This window comes from Astyanax mexicanus, chromosome 3 (assembly GCF_023375975.1).
Source record: "Astyanax mexicanus isolate ESR-SI-001 chromosome 3, AstMex3_surface, whole genome shotgun sequence".
Lineage (NCBI taxonomy): Eukaryota > Metazoa > Chordata > Actinopteri > Characiformes > Acestrorhamphidae > Astyanax > Astyanax mexicanus.
This window is the reverse complement of record NC_064410.1, coordinates 37900855-37924410: the sequence shown is the minus strand read 5'-3', so window position 1 is coordinate 37924410 and position 23556 is coordinate 37900855. Positions and strand designations below refer to the sequence as shown.

General features: G+C 37.2%; 2 protein-coding genes across 2 annotated transcripts in view; both read left to right on the top strand.

Moving 5' to 3' along the window:
- Positions 1-93: 93 nt before the first annotated feature.
- srd5a1 (steroid-5-alpha-reductase, alpha polypeptide 1 (3-oxo-5 alpha-steroid delta 4-dehydrogenase alpha 1)) lies at positions 94-6732 on the top strand. Its single transcript, XM_007231713.4, has 5 exons — positions 94-575; positions 1592-1758; positions 2408-2509; positions 5369-5519; positions 5652-6732. Exons 1-5 carry the CDS (start codon positions 265-267, stop codon positions 5716-5718), a joined length of 798 nt encoding a protein of 265 aa, XP_007231775.3. The 5' UTR covers positions 94-264; the 3' UTR covers positions 5719-6732.
- Positions 6733-9730: 2998 nt separating this feature from the next.
- tent4a (terminal nucleotidyltransferase 4A) overlaps positions 9731-23556 on the top strand; it is a 36189-nt gene continuing 22363 nt past the window's right edge. Inside the window, exons 1-2 of the mRNA XM_022683126.2 lie at positions 9731-10994; positions 19893-20016. Coding sequence (XP_022538847.2) covers positions 10009-10994; positions 19893-20016 — 1110 coding nt within the window. The 5' untranslated portion in view covers positions 9731-10008. The remainder of the gene's footprint in view (positions 10995-19892; positions 20017-23556) is intronic.

The following is a 23556-nucleotide window of genomic DNA, read 5'->3' as shown; positions in this document are numbered from 1 at the left end:
CATAATAATATGCCGGATCTGTTCGTCCTATTGGTCCATTTCTCCACGTGAATCCCGCCCTCTCCTCTTGTCATTGGTTGACACATAGGAAGACACAGAGACAGTGAGATGGTGTGTGGAGACCAATTTGTGTGGAGACCAACTGTAACTAAGGGGGCAGAAATTATACTCTCTTCTGCTTTTAAATCTCTCAACACCTTTTAAAACTGTCTTTATTCTCTCTCTCTCTAAATATATACATATAAATATCTTTTTTAATCAATCATGGACACAGTTCTGCGGAGCCTGCTTTCTTCTGAAGAGGAAGAGCTGTACATTCTGGACTGTTTATCTTACTTCATGATATTTATGGCAGTGCTGACGTTCCTGACTTTGCTGTTTGAGAATGTGCCTTATGGCAGATATTCAGATAGGAAATATGGATTTCCAGTAAGTGTGAGAGTTGCTTGGTTTATTCAGGAGCTCCCTGCTTTAGTCGTGCCTTTGGCTTTAGTTTTTTGGACTGCTTCCTCCAAGACAGGGCACCTGCCCAACCAGCTGCTTATTGCCATGTATTTTTGCCATTATGTACAGAGGTAAGCTGCTGTTTAATGCTGTTTTCTTTTAGCTTATATCTCTTTTTAAAGTTCGGTTTGTTTGTAATTTTATATATACAAAATGATATGTCAAGAAAATGCACCAGGGAATGTACAGCACTGGAAAAAAAAAGAGACCACTTAAGTTTCTGAATCAGTTTTCCTTGATTTTGCTATTTATAGGTATATGTTTAAGTAAAATGAACATTTTTGTTTTATTCTATAAACTACAGAAAAAACTTCTCCTAAATTCCCCCCAAAAATATTGTAATTAAGAGCATTTATTTGCTGAAAACGAGAAATGGCTGAAATAACAGTTTTCATGAATTTTGGTATGTTCTCCTCCACCATTCTTACACACTGCTTTTGGATAGCTTTATGCATCTCCTGGTGCAAACATTTCAACAAGTTAGCTTGGTTTGATGGCTTGTGATCATCCTTCTTTTTCTTTATTTTATTCCAGAGATTTTGTATTTGGTAAAATCAAAGAAACTCATCATTTTTAAATGATCTCTTATTTTTTCCAGAGCTATACATATATTTGCAATCATTTGCCAGTAAAACACCATATAACATGAAAAGTAATAGTAAAAAGAACAGTGCCAGCTGTCTAAATGTGTAAATTGCTGGTTCACAAAACACATGTTTGATTATTGACTTTTTTGTGAATTCCAGATGCTGAATTGATTCATTTAGTCCCGCCAATTTTACTCTTACTACACTTTTACTGTCCAGATCATCTAATAAATCATTTTCCCAGATTATTTTTTAAATGTGCGCTTAAAGAAAACACCTGGTGCTGATGTATTTTGTCTGGTATTTGTATAAATTCTAAATTAAAAATCATTATAATCTGATAATATATAAATATAAATCTGATTGGATGGGGAGTATCTATAGTACTTCAGTCTGTCACTAAATATAGAGTAAGCTATGACTTGTTTATGGTTTATGTTTAAGTTACAGTACACAGAGTTGTATTTAATACATGTGTTTTTTTTTTGTTTTTTTTACAGGTCCCTTATATACCCATGTTTAATCCGAGGAGGGAAGCCCACACCGTTTGCATCCTTTGCGCTGGCGTTTGTGTTCTGTATCTATAATGGCTACCTACAGGTCAGATACCTGAGCCATTATGCTGAGTTCCCCTCTGATTGGGTTACACATCCCTGCTTCATAACAGGTGGGTGATGTATTAGCTGTTTTTTGCACTGCAGACCTGCTGTCTGCCTTTAAATTCAGTCTACTGAAAAAGACAATGCAGTAGTGTGTGACAGCATTAGTGTCAATGCAGCCCACACCCAATCGTGGTAAAGAACTCTTCCACGTTTCTATGGGACCTGTACATACAGTATCTTGATAGGTCATTTTCCATAGCAGGGCCAAGATAAAACTTTAAACTGTATAAACACTGTTTATCAATCTCAAAATGTTAAATAATAATCATAAGTTAGATTTAAAATTGAAAAGGTATTAATATTGACTTGATAAAATAATTTCAGCATTACTACAGATATATCAAATGTAGGCATGCCCTGAATATTTGGCTGCATTTCTCTGTGTAATTTTTACATACATGTGACTTGTAGATACATACATATATATTGTGCTTTTTTGGTTTGTTTGGTTATTAAAAACGTTTAAAAAAATAGTAAAATTTTTTAAATTTTAATTGCTTTTCTTCAAAAAAGAAAAATTAATAGTTTAGGCTATTTCATTTATTTCATTAGTGATTGAAATGTGCCAAAATGAGTGAAAACCTGTGGAAAACTAAATGTTACTATATTTTGACTTCAGATGATGTTTTTTTTTTATTATTTGTTCCTATGTAGGGTCCTGTCTATGGCTGTTCGGATGGATAATTAATCTTCACTCTGATCATATTCTGAGGAACCTGCGTGCTCCTGGAGAAACAGGGTATAAGATACCACGAGGTAAAACACTGTTTTTAAACTTCTCAATATTCAACCTTAAAATGAGTCAGTGTAATTCTGTCACTTGTACACAAAAATACATGTCATAGTCTTTTTGTAAATCTAGGAAAATGTCTGTATGATTTCTATGAAAATGACAGATGACAGATGTTTTACTTTACAGTAGAATATCAAGTAAGTTATTGTTTGTTTGGATTCTGCTGGTTTTATTTGTACTGATGACCACTGGCTAACATAGGTTGATGGTAGCCAGCTTAGTTGATGGATTCAGAAGGGAAAATAAAAATAGGCCCGCTTTTGACTCATCGCCCCGGACCTGTCAGAACAAACCTTGTCATTAGATACTAATCATCCATGACAACAATCTTTCTGTTTTAACCCTCCTCCTCCTCTATTTTGAGCAGTGGGTAAACACAACAACTAGAAAGAATGTTCTTTAAATTATTGCTGTGTTAATGTACTGTGTAACCCTTCTACCCTAGCATATACAGTATATACTGTGTGAGTCATTACAGATTTCAGCATGAGAGCTTATCCTCAGGGGCCAGTTGTTCAAAGGTAATCTGATCGGATTTTGGTTATCGGATTGGATCAAATCTGGAAAACGGGTTGTTCAAAAGGGAAAGAAGCATTCTGAAATCGGATCAGATCACGTAATCCAATCCTAGTTTGTAAATGGATCAAACCTTCAGTTTCTGTTGTTCAAAACTTTTCAGTAGGATTTGGATAACTTTGATCCAAAAAAACAGGATTACCCTGATCCCAACAAGGAGTAGGATTTCAAGGGGGATTTCAGGAAGTAAATGTGGTAAAACTTTAAAATCAAAGTTTTAAAATAAATAAAAAAAAACATTTGTACAATTTAGTGTATATACATTTACTTTTATTTTGCACTTGACCTGTTTAACCGTTACAGTGATAAAGTAGACTTTGGCTACCAATTAAGCCTTTTACAATAGTAACGTAAAAATAAAAACAATCTTGACCCCATTAAATAAACCCCCCAAAAGATTTCAATAACAAACAAAAATAATATATTCATTTTTTCATCTATGTCACTGTCATTCATCACTATATATTAATGTCAAAGAAACATTTATCAGATATGAAGCTGTCAAAAATAATTTCGAACAATTGAAAAGAACTCCAGAGTTTGTTCTGGTTCTTCAACAGGCTCAGGTGCATCATGAACATCACAGAGAGGGACATTGGTGGCAACATTGGGAAGAACAATACATGCAAGTGTTATGTTGCATGCTCCCTGTGGTTCAACTCACAAATAGTTAAGTCATGCAAAGCGTCTCTGCAGAACGCTCAATTGCTCGTATTGTTTTGCAATAAGCAGTATCTTGTTACTGCAAGAAAAGGAGTCATCAACCCCTGTTGGTTCTTCTATCTGTTTTTTTACATAGCTGGGAATCCGGATTAGGTAATCCTGAAAACTGTGTTTCTGGATCAGGTTGATCCAATCCAATATTGCTTTGAAAAACTGGCTTAAAAGTAAGACAGATCACCTGATCCTGGATAGCAAAAAATGTGATTACCAAATCTGGATAATTTTGATCCGGATTACATTTTTTGAACAACTGGCCACAGGCTGTTGATAGAACTGACCAGTCACAGCAAGTTTATTTAATTAGGTGTATCTTATAAAATATACAAAGTAGTGGTAGAAATATATAATATAAAGGTGTACTGATTACAATAATTGAAAAGGAATCTTTAGCTTGCAGAGTCAGCATTTTCCAGCAGCATGCCAGAAACTGAGCTATGTAGCTTTGGTGAAGTGGGCAGGAAAACAGAAACTGTGTTGTAGGATAATTTAATGCAGCATGAACGTACGTGAGCCAAACGTACCCAAAAGCAGGTTCTTCAATAAAGAATAAAATTTTATAGAGAAAATCATTGTAATATTACAGATATACCAGTGGATGAAACAAACAGAAATGAGTAAGGAAAATAAAAAAAAAGCATTACAGGAAAAATGTTTAATCTCAAAGGCTACAGCAGTTAGTTAATGTATCTGCATTTGTATTAACAATTACACTTATAAGTAAATTACATGTAAATCAACTTCATCAGAATACTTGTTCTAATTGGCTTTGTTAAAACTATCAGTGACATGACTGTCCCTAGGATTTTTTATTTAAAACTTGTCAAACATCACCCTTCTGATTAAAAAAGACAAATCATTAAATATGTTCCCTCAACATTGCATATCAACAAAGTCTAATCAACATTATGTTGTCTATACTTGTGACCTTCTCAGACGTCACATTAACTCACTTCAGCATGCATTTTGCAATCATTTAAACGCATCCCGTCCAGGGGGGGGGGAAAACACTGCCCGTCCATATTAAAAACTGTTTGGGTGATTCACAGACTCTTTGCAGAGAACAGGCCAATCAGAACCCTCTCTGTTTTGGATGCGCTTCATGAATATGCACAGGAGGGGAGCAGCTTTCTCTCCTTCTCCCTCTTTTTCCTCTCACGTAAAAAAAAGAAAAAGTCTGTGTTGCCTGCGTGTGTGTTTGTGTTCACTGTTGCGCCACTTGTTCTAGATTCTGGGAGATTTTATCTGACTTTCAGGCATCAGGCGGCCATTATTGATATGTGGAAGACTTTTGAGGCTCTAGCCAGAACAACCAATCCGTCTTCTCCCATCCAGGCTCCCTCTTCCTCCACAGTTGTCAACATGTTGGCCTCGAGTCCCATTACAACATAGAACAACCTCGCCTATTGTCAACAACAATATAACATGATATATATTTTAAGGATGCATAGTTTGAATGTGAATTAAAACTATTATTTTAATGACAGGTCTGAGTTTAAGTGATGTTTGTTCATGTCTTTTTATAGGTGGGATGTTTGAGTATGTTTCTGGCGCTAACTTTTTTGGTGAGATTATTGAATGGGGTGGATTTGCTCTTGCTGGATTCTCAGTCCACAGCGCAGCATTCGCTTTCTTCACCTGCGTTGTTCTCTCCAGCAGAGCAGTCGCTCACCACAAGTAAGACCTTGAAAAACAACCAATCAGTCTTAAACATTCAGTTTAAAACTGGTGTATATGGAATATCTTATCATCTGAGCTTTTATGCAGTTGTAAATGTATTCATTTATGTGTATGTGTTTTATTCTACAGGTGGTATCTGAGCAAATTTGAGGATTACCCAAAATCAAGGAAAGCTTTGGTTCCATGTTTGTTCTGATGAGGATTACCCTACTGAAGTATAATCATGGACAGTGTTAACATATTTATTTACTCACTGTGCTGCGAACATAGCCAGATGGACTGGACTGTGTTCTGAAAGCTAAGGAAACATGCAGGATTCATTTTGTCGTTGAGCTGTGTCCTGAACACCAGATTGAATTTGCTTCTTTACTGATCATTGATAAAAACAAAGAACAAATTGCAGGAATGGATGATGACAATAAAACTCTCAGTCTCTTATTCCTTTGTCATATTAGTCTAGTGCTGTGTATAAAAAGTGTGCCTTATTCACTGTCCCCTACAAAAATCCAGATCACTAGATCCCACACTTTATGCAGACTATTTAAAAATCTTGCTTCTATGCATCCCATGTCTAGAAGAAACACATCTATAAGTAGTTGTGTGTCCGTAAATGTTGTCAGCCCCATGGACAGTAAGAAGTTTCACAATAAAAGAGATTTCATTGGTTATTTCAATAAACGTAATACTGTACATTGGGTCAAAAAAGTTTCTTTTTAATTTCCTGTAATAAAGGTGTGATTGAATGTGCTAAATGTGTGAAAAAGACTTCTTACTGGTCATGCTTAGCTTACTCTTTTTACGTTATATTGTGGAAAAATACCTTACCACAAGTGCGCTCAGTCAGCCAATACAAAGAAGCAAACTTGGTACCTGAGGTTTCCAGTTTCTTCTCCATCATGTGGAAGCAATGAGTTGGCCTGCCTGAGGTCAGTCACTCTGAAGAGAAAGTGTTTATCAGCTGTAATCTGCAGAGGCGAGCCTGGACAGAACTCATCTGTGGAAGAGCGAACTCTCAAAGAAGTTAACACAGTGTCAGCTTTCTGATAAAAATCAGTCTGGCCCCCTTGACACAGGACTGTATACAGTGTGGCTTGAGTTTGCCACCCCAGATCTAACACAACTGCAGAAGATAATTACAATTTTTTGTGTCATTGTAGGAATGTAACCAAACGTAAAAATGTTATTCTTATTATTACACTATATATTCAAATACTTGTGGGCATATCTTCTTATGAATTCATTCAGCCTTAAATTTAAACAATGCTCAAGTCCAAACACATAGATTGTCTAGTACCTGTAGACCCTATAAAGATGTTTTGTCAATAAAATAGGACTTTCCTGGGCAGATAAATATTGGAACTGTGTTCTCTGGAATGATGGTGCTCCATACAATACTTTTGGAATGAGTTGGAGTTGACCTCACTAATATCTAGTCGAAAGCCTTTCCTAGATAGGAAATACATATCCGGTTCTGATACAGACAACACAAAACAGATACAGAAATAGATGCAGATATAGGGATTGAAGTGATGGGTAAGTTTTTCATTTTGGCTGGGGTGTCCTTTTAGGTACTTTTTTATGAATGTGTTTTTACACTACCAACTCTAAGGTCTAAGGCAAAACCCTACAGCGGAGAGCAAGGACAGCTAAGAAGATCATCGGAGTCTCTCTCCCCTTTATCACCGCAAAGCCACCAGCATTGTGAGCAACCCCACCCATCCCTTACCTGGACTTTTAACTCTAATGCTGTGCGGCAGAAGATGCCGGAGCATCCGAGCCTCCACTACCAGACTCTGCAACAGCTTCTTCCACTACGCAGTCAGATTCCTCAACACACAGACACGGAGTAGAACCCTCCCTGAACATATCCACATGCTTATTTTACTTTCCGTGGTTCTGTATCTCTCAGCTGGTCCAGAAATGCATTTGCTGTGTCCTTATTAAGGGGTAGCTCAAAGCATGAATACCCAACCCTGACTGTAGGGGGAGTCCAGGAGCCAAAAATACTAAATATATTGTATCATGTACTGGTAATGCAAGGCTGCATTTAAGTAGTAAACAAAATACAAAGAGTGATTGATTTCTGGGTACATTTGTACCTATAGTTCAGGTATGAAAGATAGTTCAGTGTCTACTCTGCTACTCAGAGGAGATAATCTGATCTCATGTCTATTCCTGGAAGACCTGAAAGGGTAAAATAAGAGCAGAATCTCATCCCAGATCTGCTCTCCTGCTCTGAGAAGCTTTATGTATATGAACCCTGATCTGTCTCAGTTGCTCTGTGTCTGTGAGGGATTTCCCCCATAGCTGACACACACTGCATGTGAGCAGAGAGTGAAAGAGCTATTACGTAATAATGGGGGAGGAGTGTGGAAGTGCCTCTGTGCCCCTGATAAACAGAAAAAATAATTATCTGCACATAACTAATGAAAACATGAATCAAATTATTCTTTAATAAATTATTTGAAAGCTCCACTCACAGGTTTACCAGTACTTTTGAAGTTACTCTTAATGCTGTTATTCTTGCACAATTTAATGTTGATGTAATTCCTCCTTTTGAAGTTAATGTTATAGACTACACCATCTTAGGTTACTTTCACCCTTTGTAAAATATAAGTGTATTAAGTATATATTTTAAAAGTATACTTAACATGTGTACTTAAATACATACTAAATGTACTATTTTGGAGCAACCAATGGCAACGTACGTATATTTCAGTTGTAATTAATCTATATTTAAACACAACATAAAAAAAATAATTTGTCATTAAGTATGTTAAAGGTATTCTGTTTAAAATGTAAAAAGTAACTACTGGTACATTCTGAAAACTGTATAGCATGGACAGAATACAGATGTTTAATTTGTGCATTCTGAATGTGCAATTTCAATACTTGTATTCTGTATGAGTATATTCCAACCCTGCAGAAAGACTGACTCTTTTCTGCCTCACAAGAGACTAGGTACAAGCGCAGCAACCACAGATTTAAACAACTAAACCCAAATTTCTAATTGCCCACAGAATGAAAATATAGATAATTCTGGGTGTCAAAATGGGTTTTGTAAATTAAATATGTATATATTTATATTTAAGGAATTATGTAGTAAATGAAGTTAAACAAAGCAAAATATGCTGTGATGCATTTAGGTGGGTTTTTATCTGGGGTGCTGTTATTGCAGTGTCTTGGACTTCGTTTCCTGGGGCAGTCCTGATGAGAGCCAGTTTCATCATAAAATTTGTGATGGTCTTTGTAACTGAACTTAAGGGTCATTCTTGAATGTCTTAAAGTTCTTGCCATAATATGGATTATAACATGCTTTAAATAGAGCTATTCACTTTATACCAGCTCTTCCTCTTCACAACACAATTCAAACGCGTTAAAAGGGCAAAAAATTCAAGTAATTAACTCTTGACAAGTTCAGCACAGCTGTTAACCATTCCAGGTGTCTCTACCTCATAAAGCTTACTGAGAAAATCCAGTCAAGAAGTGCAAAGCTGTCATCTAAACAAGAGGTTTTAACATATAAAACATATTCTGGTTTAACACTGTTTACTAAATTTGAATGACTTTAGTATTAATCTACAACCCAGAAAATAATTTTAAAATAATGACTTGTACTGTATATATATATATATATATATATATATATATATATATATATATATATATATATATATATATATATATATATATGTAATATATATATATATATTAGAAAAATGTAATGACACTTATCTTTCTTTATTCATAAAGAGAGAGCGAGAGAGAGAGAGAGAGAGAGAGAGAGAGAGAGAGAGAGAGAGAGAGAGAGAGAGAGAGAGATTGGCTAGAAGCATTTGCGATGAATAGGGAAACCCCACAAAGTGAGGAATACACACTGTATTGTGGTGTAGTGTACTGTCCTGCATGTATTTAGCTTTTCAAGGGGGCCGAATGTCTTCTGGATGATTAAAACTTGAAAACTCGTTGTGGGGACGTTTATCTGGTGCTCATGAGTAAAACAGGTGAAAAACACGAATATAGGAAAACAATACACAGGAGCGAGTATGAGGTAACAGTTAGGGTTGGGGTGTGCCGAGGTTAATAATGTGAGACACGGCTGAAGTGGAGCACTGTGACATGTGGAACCCCTTCAACGGCAGGAATACACACTATTTTGTGTGTGTGTGTGTGTGTGTGTGTGTTTAAAATCCTGCGCATGCGCGGTGACTCTCGGTGTTCGCCATATTGGAGTCTCCGTACCCCAGGCTAGCAGTTTTAGCAGAGCTCAGGGCCCGGTTGGTCCTGTTCTCGGTCCGTGTCGGCTCTCGGTCTCTCCGGGGTGTGTGTGTCTGTTGGTGCGGCGGGCCGGTGGATGCGCGCGGGCGGCTGGCCGGTTGTCCGGGGTCGGTGTCGGGGCTGAGCGGCGGCTCGCCGGCGGGCTGAGTGAGTGAGTGAGTGAGTGTGGGGGTCGGTCGGGAGGAGGGAAGGAGAAGGTGAAGTTTGGATGGATCCGAGGGTCGCCTGGATTCAGCCGGAGCAGAAGGGACCTGCCAACGCGCTGTGGATGCGTGTGTGGGAAACCTCTCAGGGAATCCGGCCCGGCTCCGGCAACAACCACCACCAACACCACCATCACCATCATCACCACCACCACCATCATCTTCATCACCACCACTACGGCCGCCTGCACGGGAAAAACGCAGCACCGGCCAGAGACGCGTGTAACGTGAACGCTATCGACCCTTTGGCCCTTTCTTCTTCTTCTTCTTCTTTTTCTTCTTCTGCTGCTGTTACTACTGTTAATACCGCTGTTAACTCCTCCAGCACTGCTGCTCATCCCCACCACCATCAGCACCACCACCATAGCAATGCTAACGGCGCCGCGATTACCGGTGCGGCGATATTATCGAACGATATCAGCAACGATATCAAGTCACTAACTAAAACCGGGGAGAATGGGGACGGCAAGACTTCCTCAGCACCTTCTCCCTCTGCACAAACCAGTACGGATAGCCCTTCTTTATCCAGCTCCTCTACACTAAGGACTAACGAAGTGTCCTCCACCGCCAACACTGGAAACATGAACCAGAACTCCGGGAGCTCCAGCGCCAGCTTTTTGCTCAACTTTCATGAGAACATGTTAAACAGTTTTAATGTCAACACCAACCAGCACCATCACTACCAACAACATCCTCCTCATCAACATCCTCATCATAACCCTCCTCCTCTTCTTCCTCCTCATTCGCGGCATTCCCAGCAGGAACAGCGGCAGTACGCTGCCACCGCCCAGCAGGACTCCATCAAGCGCCACCAGTACCACCACCCCACAGGCCTCAGCAATCACCTCCACCATCACCCCGGGCGGAGGAAAAGTGACAACAAGGCCAGCACTTATGGCTTCAACTGCTTACTGTCCGACTGTACTAATGGAAACCATGTGAACTCTGGCACACCGTGGAAGACCAGGTCGTACAGCCCAGGAGTCAACGGGTAGCTATACTAGTTCATTTTAATACCATTGGATAGTTCTCCACTGCATGTCCTTTTGAGAATGTGCCAGGGTGGGTTTTCAGGGTTGTGTAAGGATGAGTTAAATTGGGGTGTACCGATTCACAAAATTTTAAGTCGATACGACAAAAGTTTAAGTCAATATGATGATGCGGTCTCAGTATGAAGCATATAGGGGCTCCAAGTGGTCCAGCGGGCTTAGTGCTGCCTCTATGATCAGGAGAAAATGGGGGAAATTTTTAAAAATAAAATATATATATGATGCATACAACCAAAGTAAGACCGAAAACCATTACAGGTTTCTTTGACCATTCATAATATTTTAAATATTACAATATTTGGTTCTAGTAGTATATTTGTTTTTTCTATTTCTTTTAAGATAATCTAGGTGGTAGGGGTGGGCGATATGGCTCTAAAATAATATCACAATATTTCAGGGTAGTTTTGCGGTAACGATATACTTGGCGATATAGGAAAACTAAAATAATTAATTCATTTCAGGACTATAGTATAATAGTATAACAGTATAATCATAATGTAGCAAAATAAATAATACAGCATAAAATAATATAATGCAGCAAAAAATATTGCAGAATATTTAGTGCATGCATATAAACAGCAAACTAAAACAATTATACAATTGTACAAATACACCTAAAGCTTGACTACTTTTAAGACAAAACAGCCCTATTATCACGATATGGATTTTTAATATCATGAAATTTCTGTGTCACGATATATTGTATATGATATAATATTGCCCACCCTTACTAGGTGGAGTGTGTTTCGGCCCATGATTCTCATATCGGTATATCAGTGTGTTTTCTACACTTTAGGGGTGGTTGTACAGATGGCCAACGGTTAGTATTTGTTTTACACACAATTTGGAAAAATGGCTGTTTTTTTTATGTCTTGGCTTAACTGATTCTGCTAGACATCATGCTTTCCCCCCTCAGGGTAGACAGTGAGTTACCACAACATTAAAATAAGAGAGGTAAGTGTGTGTGTGTGATCTGTTAAGCTGAACCATAAGGCCCTCTTTCCATATACAGGTTAAGCCTAGCCTTAGACTAAAAAGGATTTTCAGTCAAGAACAGCTGGCTGATTTAATTCGCTCAAGGCTGCATCAACTCTCCTTAGAAGTTTTAAAAAATATTTGTTGTTGAAAATCCTGGAGAGTGGAGTCCATAAACAGACTAGAGAACAGCTTTTATGAGTGCATGAAATCATCATAATATGTTTCATGGCACTGAAATAATCTGCTGTCACCAGATTTGGTTTATGGTTAGGCGCAGATGTGGAAATGTGAAGCAGGTTGAGGATATTTTGCAGCTTGATCCACACATTTAGCTTTGAGCAGATTAAGATTAGGGTTTAAGTGGTTAAAATATACTTTTAAAAGTAAAGAGCCTTTAAATGGTTCTTTGGGGATCCTATAAAAGAACCACTTTTGATCAATCACAACTCGGGGGGTGGGGGGGGGGGGCACTTCAGTTATTGAATCAGTTTCTATGGGGTTTTTTTTGTTTTTTTTTTTAAATATGGACAACATTTCTCCTTAATTTCAAATAAAAATATTGTAATTTAGAGCATTTATTAGCAGAAAATAAGAAATGTCTAAAATAACAAAAAATATACAGAGATTTCAGACCTCAAATAATGCAAAGAAAACAAGTTCATATTCATAAAGTTCTAAGAGTTCAGAAATCAAGATTTGGTGGAATAACCCTGTTTTTTAATCACAGTTTTCCTCCTACACCAGTCTCACACACTGCTTTTGGATAACCTTTGGTAAGGAACCATTGCATTAAAGTTAAAGGGTGGGGACTTGAGCTGCAAAATACAGTATATTGTGTCATCATATGCAACAATCATATCGTAGGATGTGCCATGTAGTTTTGTCATGTAGAGCAAATTAATCCATACTTCACATCACTCTAACTATTGATCAATTAAAAATATTTTTATTATATATTTATATATTTCTTTTTCTTCCATGACATATCTATCAGAAGCGGATAATATCCAGCCATTTTCACTTACTTTTCAGTCTTTGATGCATAGATGGCATAACTAATATCATGGAAAGTGTCTGGTGAAAGTATTCGCAATATATTCATCACAGAATACCAAAATATCGCAAAGTCATTTCTTTCCAATATTATGCATCACTAGCTCTTGAATATTGAACATGCAATCTTAGCAAATGTTCATTGATTCAATTCAATTATTGCATACGTTTTTCAGGTTGCTAAAATGTTCACGCTGACTCAGATCATGCTTAGGTTCCTACTTCTAACAAGACTGTCTAAAACTGTCATTAATCTAACATTCTGTTGGTCAGCTACTATGAAGGAGGTTGTATATTTGGCATTTAATTAATTCATACCCAGCTGGACTGTACAGGTGGCTGTTAGACAGAGATAGTCCTGCCTCGTGTTCAGTTAAGCTTGAATCAGTGGGTGGCAGTAGCTCAGTAAATGAGGGTTCCCACCTGGAAGCAGAGTCGGGTGATATCCAGGGATTCTTGGGCCTGACTTAATTAAATGTAGGCCTCCGTTTGAAATCGCTTACTACGTACTGCTGGAGTGCTGCTGACTGTGCCCACAGGCTGCGAGTAGTATGCAGCATATGTCCAGCATGATTTTCTCTACTATACAAAATATACATGTTTGAGAGACTGCTTTGGGCAAAAATTCAGCATGCTGACAGAGCTATCTTTGTAATTCAGTCTAGTGCAAATGTTTGGGAGCCCCATCATTTTTAAATTGGTATGTAAATGATGATAAAATGGAAGATTAAAGCTTCAGTAGCTTTCCCTGCTGATCTTATGTGCCCTGTTTAATTAAGATAACACTGACAAAAAACTGACATTGCTCTGTTTTATTGTTCTGAGATATATTGCAATATTCTTTACCAGATTTCTCTAGATGTCCATGATTTACCATGTCCTTTATATTAATAATGCCCTCCCAATGTCAAAGATTGGAGCATCTAAATATAATCTGCCTTTGGTAAAAAAAAAAAAAAGAAAAATAGAAAATTAAACATGGAAAAATGGTCTGGGGAAAAAAATTAGTTATGGATTTCTGTATTCCATCTAGGTTTTTTTTTTATGGATTTTTATTTGAAATGTATTTTAAACCTAAATCATAGTGCCCTACATTGGATATTTTATAATGTGATTAATGAGATTGTGCACATTGCGATTATGATGATGCTAAAACAATATATTGTGCATCATCACTCATGTAGACTGTGTAGCTCACTAGGGTAAGTTTAAGCATCAACTATTGAGAAAGTTTCAATAAAAAACTGTCCTTACTGAGTCACACTACATAGTATTAAGCACATATTTTATATTTCTTGGGTTCTTAAAATAGAATGGATCAGAAACATACTTCATAGAAATGCAATAAATAGGAGCATGATTGTGTGTCCTGAAATTTGATAGTAGCTTTAAAGTGGCATTTGCATAGTACCATGGTTTTATTGAGTACATAATCTGGTAACTGGGGAAATCTGATAATATTAAATGATCTAGTAGCTGGTTAAAATTGATTTTAATCTCTTTAAATCTTGAGGATTTTTATTCATAACACATCAAATAATTCATAAAAGGCTTTCATGTTTGATAAGGAACGTTACTGAAAAGCATAAATGTAATAGAAACTATAGTGTAATGGTCAAGTAAATCTGCAACTGTCAAAAAATAATGTATAGCAATTATAAAATTGGCTCTTTCCTGAACTTCAAATCCTGAATACAAATCAAACAGTGCATGGCCTCTAAACCTTTAGTTTTGTTATGTATGTCAAGTTTTCTGTCTATTTTCTAACATGCAGAATTTGGGTTGATTCCTGTAATAATTCCTGATCTGGAATTATTAAGTGGAGTAGAGAGAAAACAGGCAGCTTCTCCAAGTTTCCTGTAGAAGATTTCAAAATCCTCACAATTATTTTACTGCAGAAAAATAAGGATTTTGTATCTCCTACACCTGTAGCCTGTGTATGGGTCAAGGCATGTTAATAGATTAATCTGAAAAAACACTATTTTTACCAGTTAAACTGCTAGTATGCTTTCTCTACATGTAAAAATAAAGAAAAGTACATATTTACCGTACTAAGTTAATCCTACTCAGGCGGCTGTGCCAATTGCAGAAGCCCATTATAGGATTCATTTCATGAGTTAATTTCTGAGTCCCGATTATAGAGTAAGCTTTTGTGTGCAATTTGTCATCCTCTCTGTGTAGACCTTTTGAAGGCATCTTTTCAAGGCACATCAAACATTTGTGCAACATTTTCCTCTCCTTTGGTCTGCTGTTTCTAGGAACAGAACTGTTCCCTTCAGCACTACACTTGGGATTTTTTTTTAGACTGAGAAGCAGTGTTTAACTTGATTTATTTAGTAGCTAAACATTCAAATTAAAATGTCTCGAAGCTGCTCTGAAGCTGACAGGCCTGGTCACTGGTTTGATCATAACTGTGTGAGTGAATTGTGAACCATTTCCCATTATATTACCCATCTTATAATACAAACGATATTAATTGAAATAATTAAAACTTTAAACTGGCCACATTCGTTATGATTAGATATCCAGCTACAGGCATGAGGATGATGGTTCAGTTCAGTTTGCCAGCTTTTAGAATCTGCTTTTCCAGAAGCACTTCAGAAGTGGATGGTTTTGCACACAGGACGGTCAGTATTGTCCTGTTCATATAATTTGAATAAAGGCACAATATAATTATAATAAAGCCATTCCCTTCACAATGTGAAGCATTAGAACATTGAGAAGTAAATGTTAGGTTTACACAAAGTAATACAAACCAGTTATTAGTAACCCTTATTAATATAACTAAAACAAACTGATTTAATCTTATTTTAAATTGGTAAAGTATTACACAGTTACTATTTACAATTTAGTAATTGTTCAAAAGGTGGGGAAAAGGATTCAGGTTTCTTCATGTTGGCTATTTAGGCCAGCTGTTTTTGTTTATTTATTTATTTTATTTTTATTTTTATTTATGTCATGCAAGCTATCCAGATTTAACTTTTTTTATTAACTCTGTATATCTCTACAAATTTCCACATTCCTTTAAGCTTGGCTGCTTAAAAGTCCTGCCTGTCTGCTTCAAGTTACATAGTACAGTTGGCCTGGAATAACAATGGTAGAGCTAGTACTACTGCCATTTTGTTGTCTATTTTAGCCAAAAAAAAAAAGGTTTGTTCTGGAAATAATGAGAAATTACCTGTCCCTGGCGAAAGAGAAACCGAAGGCGTTTATTGAGCATTTAAAACTGAACATTTCAGTGTGTTTTTATACGTGGTATTATAAGTCTATATATAAAAGTGTTATTTTGCCTCAGGAATTTAACGTTTTTGGGTTGCTGTTTTTACCTCACTGCAACAGTCACAGGAGTGACCTTGCCAAGTTTTGCTTTTACCACTGAAACTGTTCTGTTAAAACAGAATGAATACAATCAAATTCAATAGCGTTGTTGTACTTTTAATGTCTGCTTTGGCACAGGGTGTATATATTATGAGGTAGTTGAAGAGATTCTAGCCAGTTAGCTCATGTTAGCTTTTAGCCCAGCACAGTTATGCTCTGACTTTCCAGAGTTTAGCTTCCTGATTGGCTAGAGCCTAGCACAGGAAGAAAGGAGAGAAGGAAGAGAGAGAGAGAGAGAAGAAAGGAGAGACAAGAAAGAGAAGAAAGAGGGAGGAGAAAGCCGCGAGAGAGAGAGAAGAGGGAGGGGAGGAGAAGAAAGTGGAGAGAGATGGAGAGAGGAGCAAGAGAGAGAAAAAATAGAGGTAGGAGAGAGAAGATAAAATAGACAAGAAAAAGGGAAGAAAGGAAATAGAGAGAAGGAAGAGAGAGGAGAGAGAGAGAAGAAAGAAGAGACAAGAAAGAGAAGGAAGAGTGAGGAGAAGGCAAAGAGGGAAGAAAGAGGAAAGGGGGGAAGAAAGAGGAGATAGATGGTGAAAGAGGAGAGAGGAGCGAGAGAGAAAAAAATAGAGGTAGGAGAGAGAAGGAAGGAGAGACAAAAAAGAGGGAGGAGAGAAAAGGAAGAGAGAGAATAAAGGAGAGACAAGAAATAGAAGGAAAAGGGTGGAGAAAGCAGAGAGCAAGCGAGAAGAAAGGGGAGAGTGGGGAGAGAAGAAAGAGGAGAGAGGAGCAAGAGAGAGAAAAAATAGAGTAGGGAGAGAGAATAAAGGAGAGACAAGGAAGAGAAAAGAGAGAGAAAGAAGAAAGGAGAGGGAGAGGAAAGAGAGGGAGAATATAGAGGAGAGCAAGGTGAGTGAGAGAAAAGAGAGAAAATCGACACAGGTTCTTGATCAGGGTACAGATATCTCTGGATTCAGATTATTACCCATTCCTCACAGCTTCACAGCGCTTGGTGAAAAAGCCAGTAGTTTCCTTTTAACCCCAGAAACAGTTCAACAAGAGCCATCTGTCTTCTCTGGCCATTTCAGCAGATGTGCTCTGTCAAACAATTCAAGCCCGAGTGAAGGCCTGTGTATGGAAGTGTTTGCTGATTTGTGTATTAGCCTTTTCTTCTGTTTTCTCCTTTTTTTTTCTTTGTTGTTGCAAACAGATTGCCTACCAGCTAGAGCTGTAGTTTGGGGCTGTCTAGTTTAGTGCCTTGATTAATAACTGCTTTCTTGTAGCTCGTTAGTGACTTGTTTGTCTTGCACTTTTTCAACTTCTGATTAAGCCCTCTGTGGAGCTGTAATGTCAGTAGGGGGTTGTGCAGTTTTCCAGAGTGTAATGTCGTGGAACTCGTTCAAGGTTCATGCCCATAAATCTAATGTTTCTGCGTTTGTAGATTGGTTTTCTGATAGGACTGTGCCATCTGATAGACCAGAGCAGAAGGAGAGGTCATCAAGGAGATCTTAATCAGAATGAACTCACCTTTTGGGCTCTGTCACAAGACCTGTGGGGTGCAAAACATAGAGCTAGCAATAATATTAGGGCTGTGTATTGTTTTTATCACGATAAAGGGCTTACGGTTCAATATATCGCAGTGTATTGTAGTGCTGGGTGATATGGGGAAAAAATCATACATCACGATACGGAATTTTTAAAATCACGATAGCGATATATATCATGATATACCACATTTAAGTATGTTTTCAATTGTTCTTAGAAAAATATGACAAAATAAAATCATTGCTTACTTTTTTCCAAGGTTATTTCAAAATGACATTAAACCCAACTTTCACAAATGAAAACAGATGAGGTAGATGCAGTAGCTAATTTTTTTAAAAGAACAATGCGTCTCCATTGTTCAGCTCTCATGAGTTTAATAACGTAAAGCATGTCGCAAACCGGCGTGTCCGCGTGTATCCGTCAAATAACATAAATCAGCGCCATGTTGCAAAACCACACTATGAAGCTTTTTTTTTGTTGCAAAGATTACTTTATTATCACTTATATAAACCGAGTTTATGCAAAGTGACCACGCCATTACATTTTATAATAGCCTACTTTATATATTAGCATGAATAATTGATGAAATTACTGTAGAAACGATAGAAAAGTGTCTATCGTGCTACTTACCTTATATCGTCCCCACAATATTTATCGTCGTAACGCAAAGCACTAGTATATTGTGATAATTGAACTGTTCCTGGATCTTCCAGTGTTCAGTAGGCCTGCAGCTTGTGATTATTATGGAAGTCGACTAATCTAATGATCTTTTTTTTTTATTCTTCATCTTTTAAAAACATCAGAAAAACAGCTAAACATGAGATTTAAAAGGCAAGTAAATGTCCATATGTTGTTTAAACACGGAGAGTACTGACATTAAGTAAGTAAATATGTAGTCTCTTGTGTTTGGGCACTAGGGGTGTCACAATTCTATAAATCCTCGATTCGATTTTATTTCCAATTTTAGGGTCACGGTTCGATTCTCGATTTTCTTTTTTTTTTTCTTTCTTTTTTTACAGCAGAGACGCCTATGCCAGTTTTAGATTAGTCTATGGTCAGTCATTAGTTTGATTCATCAAATTTACAATATCTTATTTCAAAAGGTGGGCTTGATATAAGTGATGCAAAGTGATACAAGTGATCTGTAATACACCACACTAGGCACTAATTGTCAAATTTAATTAAGATATATATGTAATGCCATCTAGTGGCTTGTTTTGGTAGCAGCTGTGTGCACTATTAAAACAGCAATGTGCAACATAACAAAAAACAATAATAAAAAAATACAGAAACAGTCATGTACAAAAAATAGAACATTTAGAGCCTTAACAAACTGAACTCTATCCTACTATAACAGTTAAACATGAAAAATAAGACTTTAAGACTTTTTCGGTCACTGAGAATGACGAGATATATTATTAACTTTATCTGAGAGAAAGATGCTCCTTAAGGTACCAAAACTATTAACATATTTGAGACTAGACAAAGCAACTGTTATTTTTATATTTTCAAGTTTTTCTTTAAGAAGATGGGAATGTTCACATTCTCTGGAGAAAGGGCTGCTCTTTGAGCCGTCACAATGTCCGGGCGTCGGCTACAGTGTCTTGCGGCATTAGCTTAAAGGGAGGGATCGTCGATCCTCTTTTTGACTTTGAGGCTCGAGACCATGACATAATTTCGATCGATTTCGATGAAATATCAAAATCGTGACACCTCTATTTGGGCACTTTTGGAGACACAAACTGGGTTGAGTGTAACCTGTGTGAGTGAGCCGTTTACCCATCTCCCATTGTGTTTCCGCCCCAGCACTTTGTGAAATGTGGTACTGTTACAAATGAACTAACTATTAAAACCTTCTGTATAGATACATTGTTTAGTGCAAAATTTTGATTTAAAGGTTTGACAAAAGGCTTAACTGTATATTGCTGTCTTGTGCCATTGTTCCCAAGGCTTCACGAGGAGATTATAGACTTCTACAACTTCATGTCCCCTCGGCCTGAAGAGGCCACCATGAGACAAGAGGTGGTGGACCGAATAGAATCTGTCATCAAGGAGCAGTGGCCAAGTGCTGACGTAAGTGAACGGACCATTATTGTACACAAACATGCTCACCATGGGACTACACGGAGCCAGTTGTTTAGGGCCAGATGGGCAAGCTTGTGTATCACAGATGTTTAGGCTTAAGCATACTGAGATTTTGCTGTACAGCTAAAGAGTGTGTAAATTGAGATCAGTGAGGTAATTAAAGGATTCGATCCATCAGAACCTGCCTCGATGCTAGATCATGTGATCCACAGTGTTACTAAAAGGGTTATAAAAAGCCTATAGGCCATGTGTCACATTATCAGGCTGAAGTGACTAGAATCTGATTTTATGCCTTAAAGTGGCACAGAATTGGATTTAAGTCACCTTCATATGTGGTGCTAGATTGGATACGTATCAGATTTTGTAGGCAGTCAATGGGAATGTTTTTTTGCACCAGTGTTTTACCAAATCCTGAGTAACTGCCAGAAGCAGGTGTCATGCACAATTAAGAGCACAACAGATCATGTACACTATTCCTGTTGTTTCTGTTTCTAATAAATAACTATTCATATTAAGTTTCCCTTCAGACCAAACATTAAAGCTGCATTAAAGAGTCAAATTCTGACGGGTAGTTAGAATTTGGCCGAACAGCAGAGATCACATGTATAAATGAATTAATGTGTGCATACCTGTTGTTTCAGGAATACACTGTGTTCCAAATTATTATGCAAATAATGTTTTCTCAGATTTACCAAAATTACCTATATGAATTGCAGTTATTGTAATTTTCCAGTCATCAACTATTATAGTACAATTGAAAGATTTTTGAACAAACTGCCAATGATAACAGTATAATTAAAAAATAAATAAAACACTCAAATTGCACTCAAAATGCATGTTCCAAATTATTATGCACAGCATAAGTTTTCAACCTTTTCATTTTTATAAAGAACAAAAAAATGGTCATTTGTGAAATTATAAGCATTAGCAGGTTATTACAAACTGAAATCAAACAGTTTTCCATTCAAAACTTTATTCTAGGTGATGTTACATTTGCACATAGGACCCCTTGTTCGAAAGGATCTTCTGAATTTTCTCGTTCATTGAATTTGTCAGGTTTTGCATGGTATCTGCTTCAATTGTCTTGCATGAGGACAGAATACCCTCCCAGAGCTGTTGCTTACAAGTGAACTGCCTCCCTCCATCATAGACACTCCTTTTGATGATGCTTCAGAGGTTCTCAATGGGGTTGTGGTCAGGGGAGCATGGGGGCCACACCATAAGTTTGTCCCTTTTTATGCCTATAGCAGCCAGAGATGCAGATGTGTTCTTTGCAGCATGAGACGGTGCATTTTCATGCATGAAAATGATCTTGCTGTGGAATGCACGGTTCTTCTTCTTGAACCATGGCAGGAAGTGCTGTTTGAGAAACTCCACATACATTATGGAGGTCATCTTTACCCCTTCAGGGATCCTAAAGGGGCCGACAATCTCTCTCCTCATGATTCCAGCCCAAAACATTACTCCACCTCCTCCGTAGCCTTGTTTGCATGGGGTGTCCATCAACCAGCCATCCACCACTCCATCCATCAGGACCATCGATCGTTGCACGGCACTCATTGGTGAACAAAACAGTTTTGAAGTCAGTCTTCATGTATTGTTTGGCCCACTGGAGCCATTTCTGCTTGTGTGCAGTGAATAGAGGAGGTCGACAGTATGGCTTAGGCACAGCTGCAAACCTCTGAAGGACCCTGCAACTTGTTGTTCGGGGGACGTTGGAGGCACCAGCAGCTTCAAAAACTTGTCTGCTGCTATGACAAGGCATTTTTGCAGCTGCTATTTTAACCTGACGTAATTCCCTGTTGGAAAGAGTCCTCAATTTTTCCTTATCAGCATGCACACGTGTGTCCTCTGAATCAGCTACATACTTTTGGATTGTGCGATGATCATGATAAAGTGTCTTGGCAATGTTGATTGTAGTTATGCCTTGACCTAAACACTCCACAATTTGTTGCTTCCCAGCAGCCGACACTTTCCTATTTTGGCTTAAAATGTAGGCTGCTTAATAATGTGGGACAGCCTTCTTAAGTAGTCTTGCCTTTAATTGGACACGCCTGCCAAACTTATTAGCACAGGTATCTGCAATTGCTTTCAGTGATATAAAGAGCCCTGACACACATCACCATCAATGAGTTTAACTGACAAACAAAAAAAATATTACCTTATCACTCCTAAACACTTTTTGCATAATAATTTGGAACACAGTGTAGATCTGTTCACATTACAGATATATGCAAGTAGGTCTGCAAATAATGACAGTTTTAGAAGTCTACTCTTCTTTTTTTTTAAGATTACTCACTATTATTTTTGTCATGCTCTCCATTTGTGCTCCCTATTGGTCAATGCATGTTTTACTGCACCTTGACTTCTAAACATTTAGTGTCCTAGATATTTTGAAAGTTTGATGTACCCATATTCTCTTGAGACCCAGACTTTTGCTTGATTAGCATTTTAATCTGGGAACTAACAAATTTACAACAAAAAAAAAAAATTAAGGTAGTAAGGTAATCAGTTTTTTTTAATAACAGTACAGCATATTTGTAACCTCCTGAGACCCTGACTTAATTTTTTTTTTTTAATTTAAGAACTATCTTTGACCCAATTAGTCTAAAAAACAACTTTTATCTTTTGACAGTGAGCAAATAAACATCAGGAGAATAGTTTCAAACATAAAATTGGATGAGAGTTTTGTACCTGGTCCATGTTTTCGTCTGAACTGGCTGTAGAAACTTTTGACTGGGATTCCCAACCTCTTGATTTCAATCAGTTGAGTGTTGAATGTTGTCATGTGACCACTAGATGATACAGCAGTGTGTACATATGAGGCCAAAGGGTTAAAGATTTGCAAAATTATTGAGTTTTAATGGTGCAGAGAAGCAAAAATGTGATGTCCTCATATGAGGTCGCAGGGTCTCAAGAGGATATTAACTTTAAAATGACACAGAATTGTGTAGGAGACATTCACACATGCTGGATGTTGTTTTCATGAGATTCTATGATACAAAAAAAGGTCTGTTGTATTGAAAATCAAAAATAAAAAAATTAATGTAATTATTATATTTACAAGGAATGTAAAATAAGTGCATAGTAACAATTGACCATAAAAAATAGGTACTTATATTATTTATTCGTTTTTTTTTATTTGAATTTACTTCTTTTAATATTATTGTTTTTCTTTATATTGTTTTTGTATTGCTGTTTTGTACACTGTCTCTCTCTAGCACTTTGTGTTGTGCGCATAATTTCACTTTTAACAACACATCGGCAGTAAAATTACATGTTGACAAATGTATATATTCAACATATTTGATTATGTTTGCTAATCGTTGCAGATGTAAGTCACTTTCATTGATGAATGAAATAAGATCTGCCAGCAAATCTGATCTGAGCACAAAAATCTGAAATAATTTCTGTAATTGGTAGTAATTGTGGATCATTTGTGGATCATTTTAGTAATTGTGGAGTCCATTTTACATAAATTTGTATCATACTTTATAATAAAAAAAAAAACATCTGCTTATTTCACAA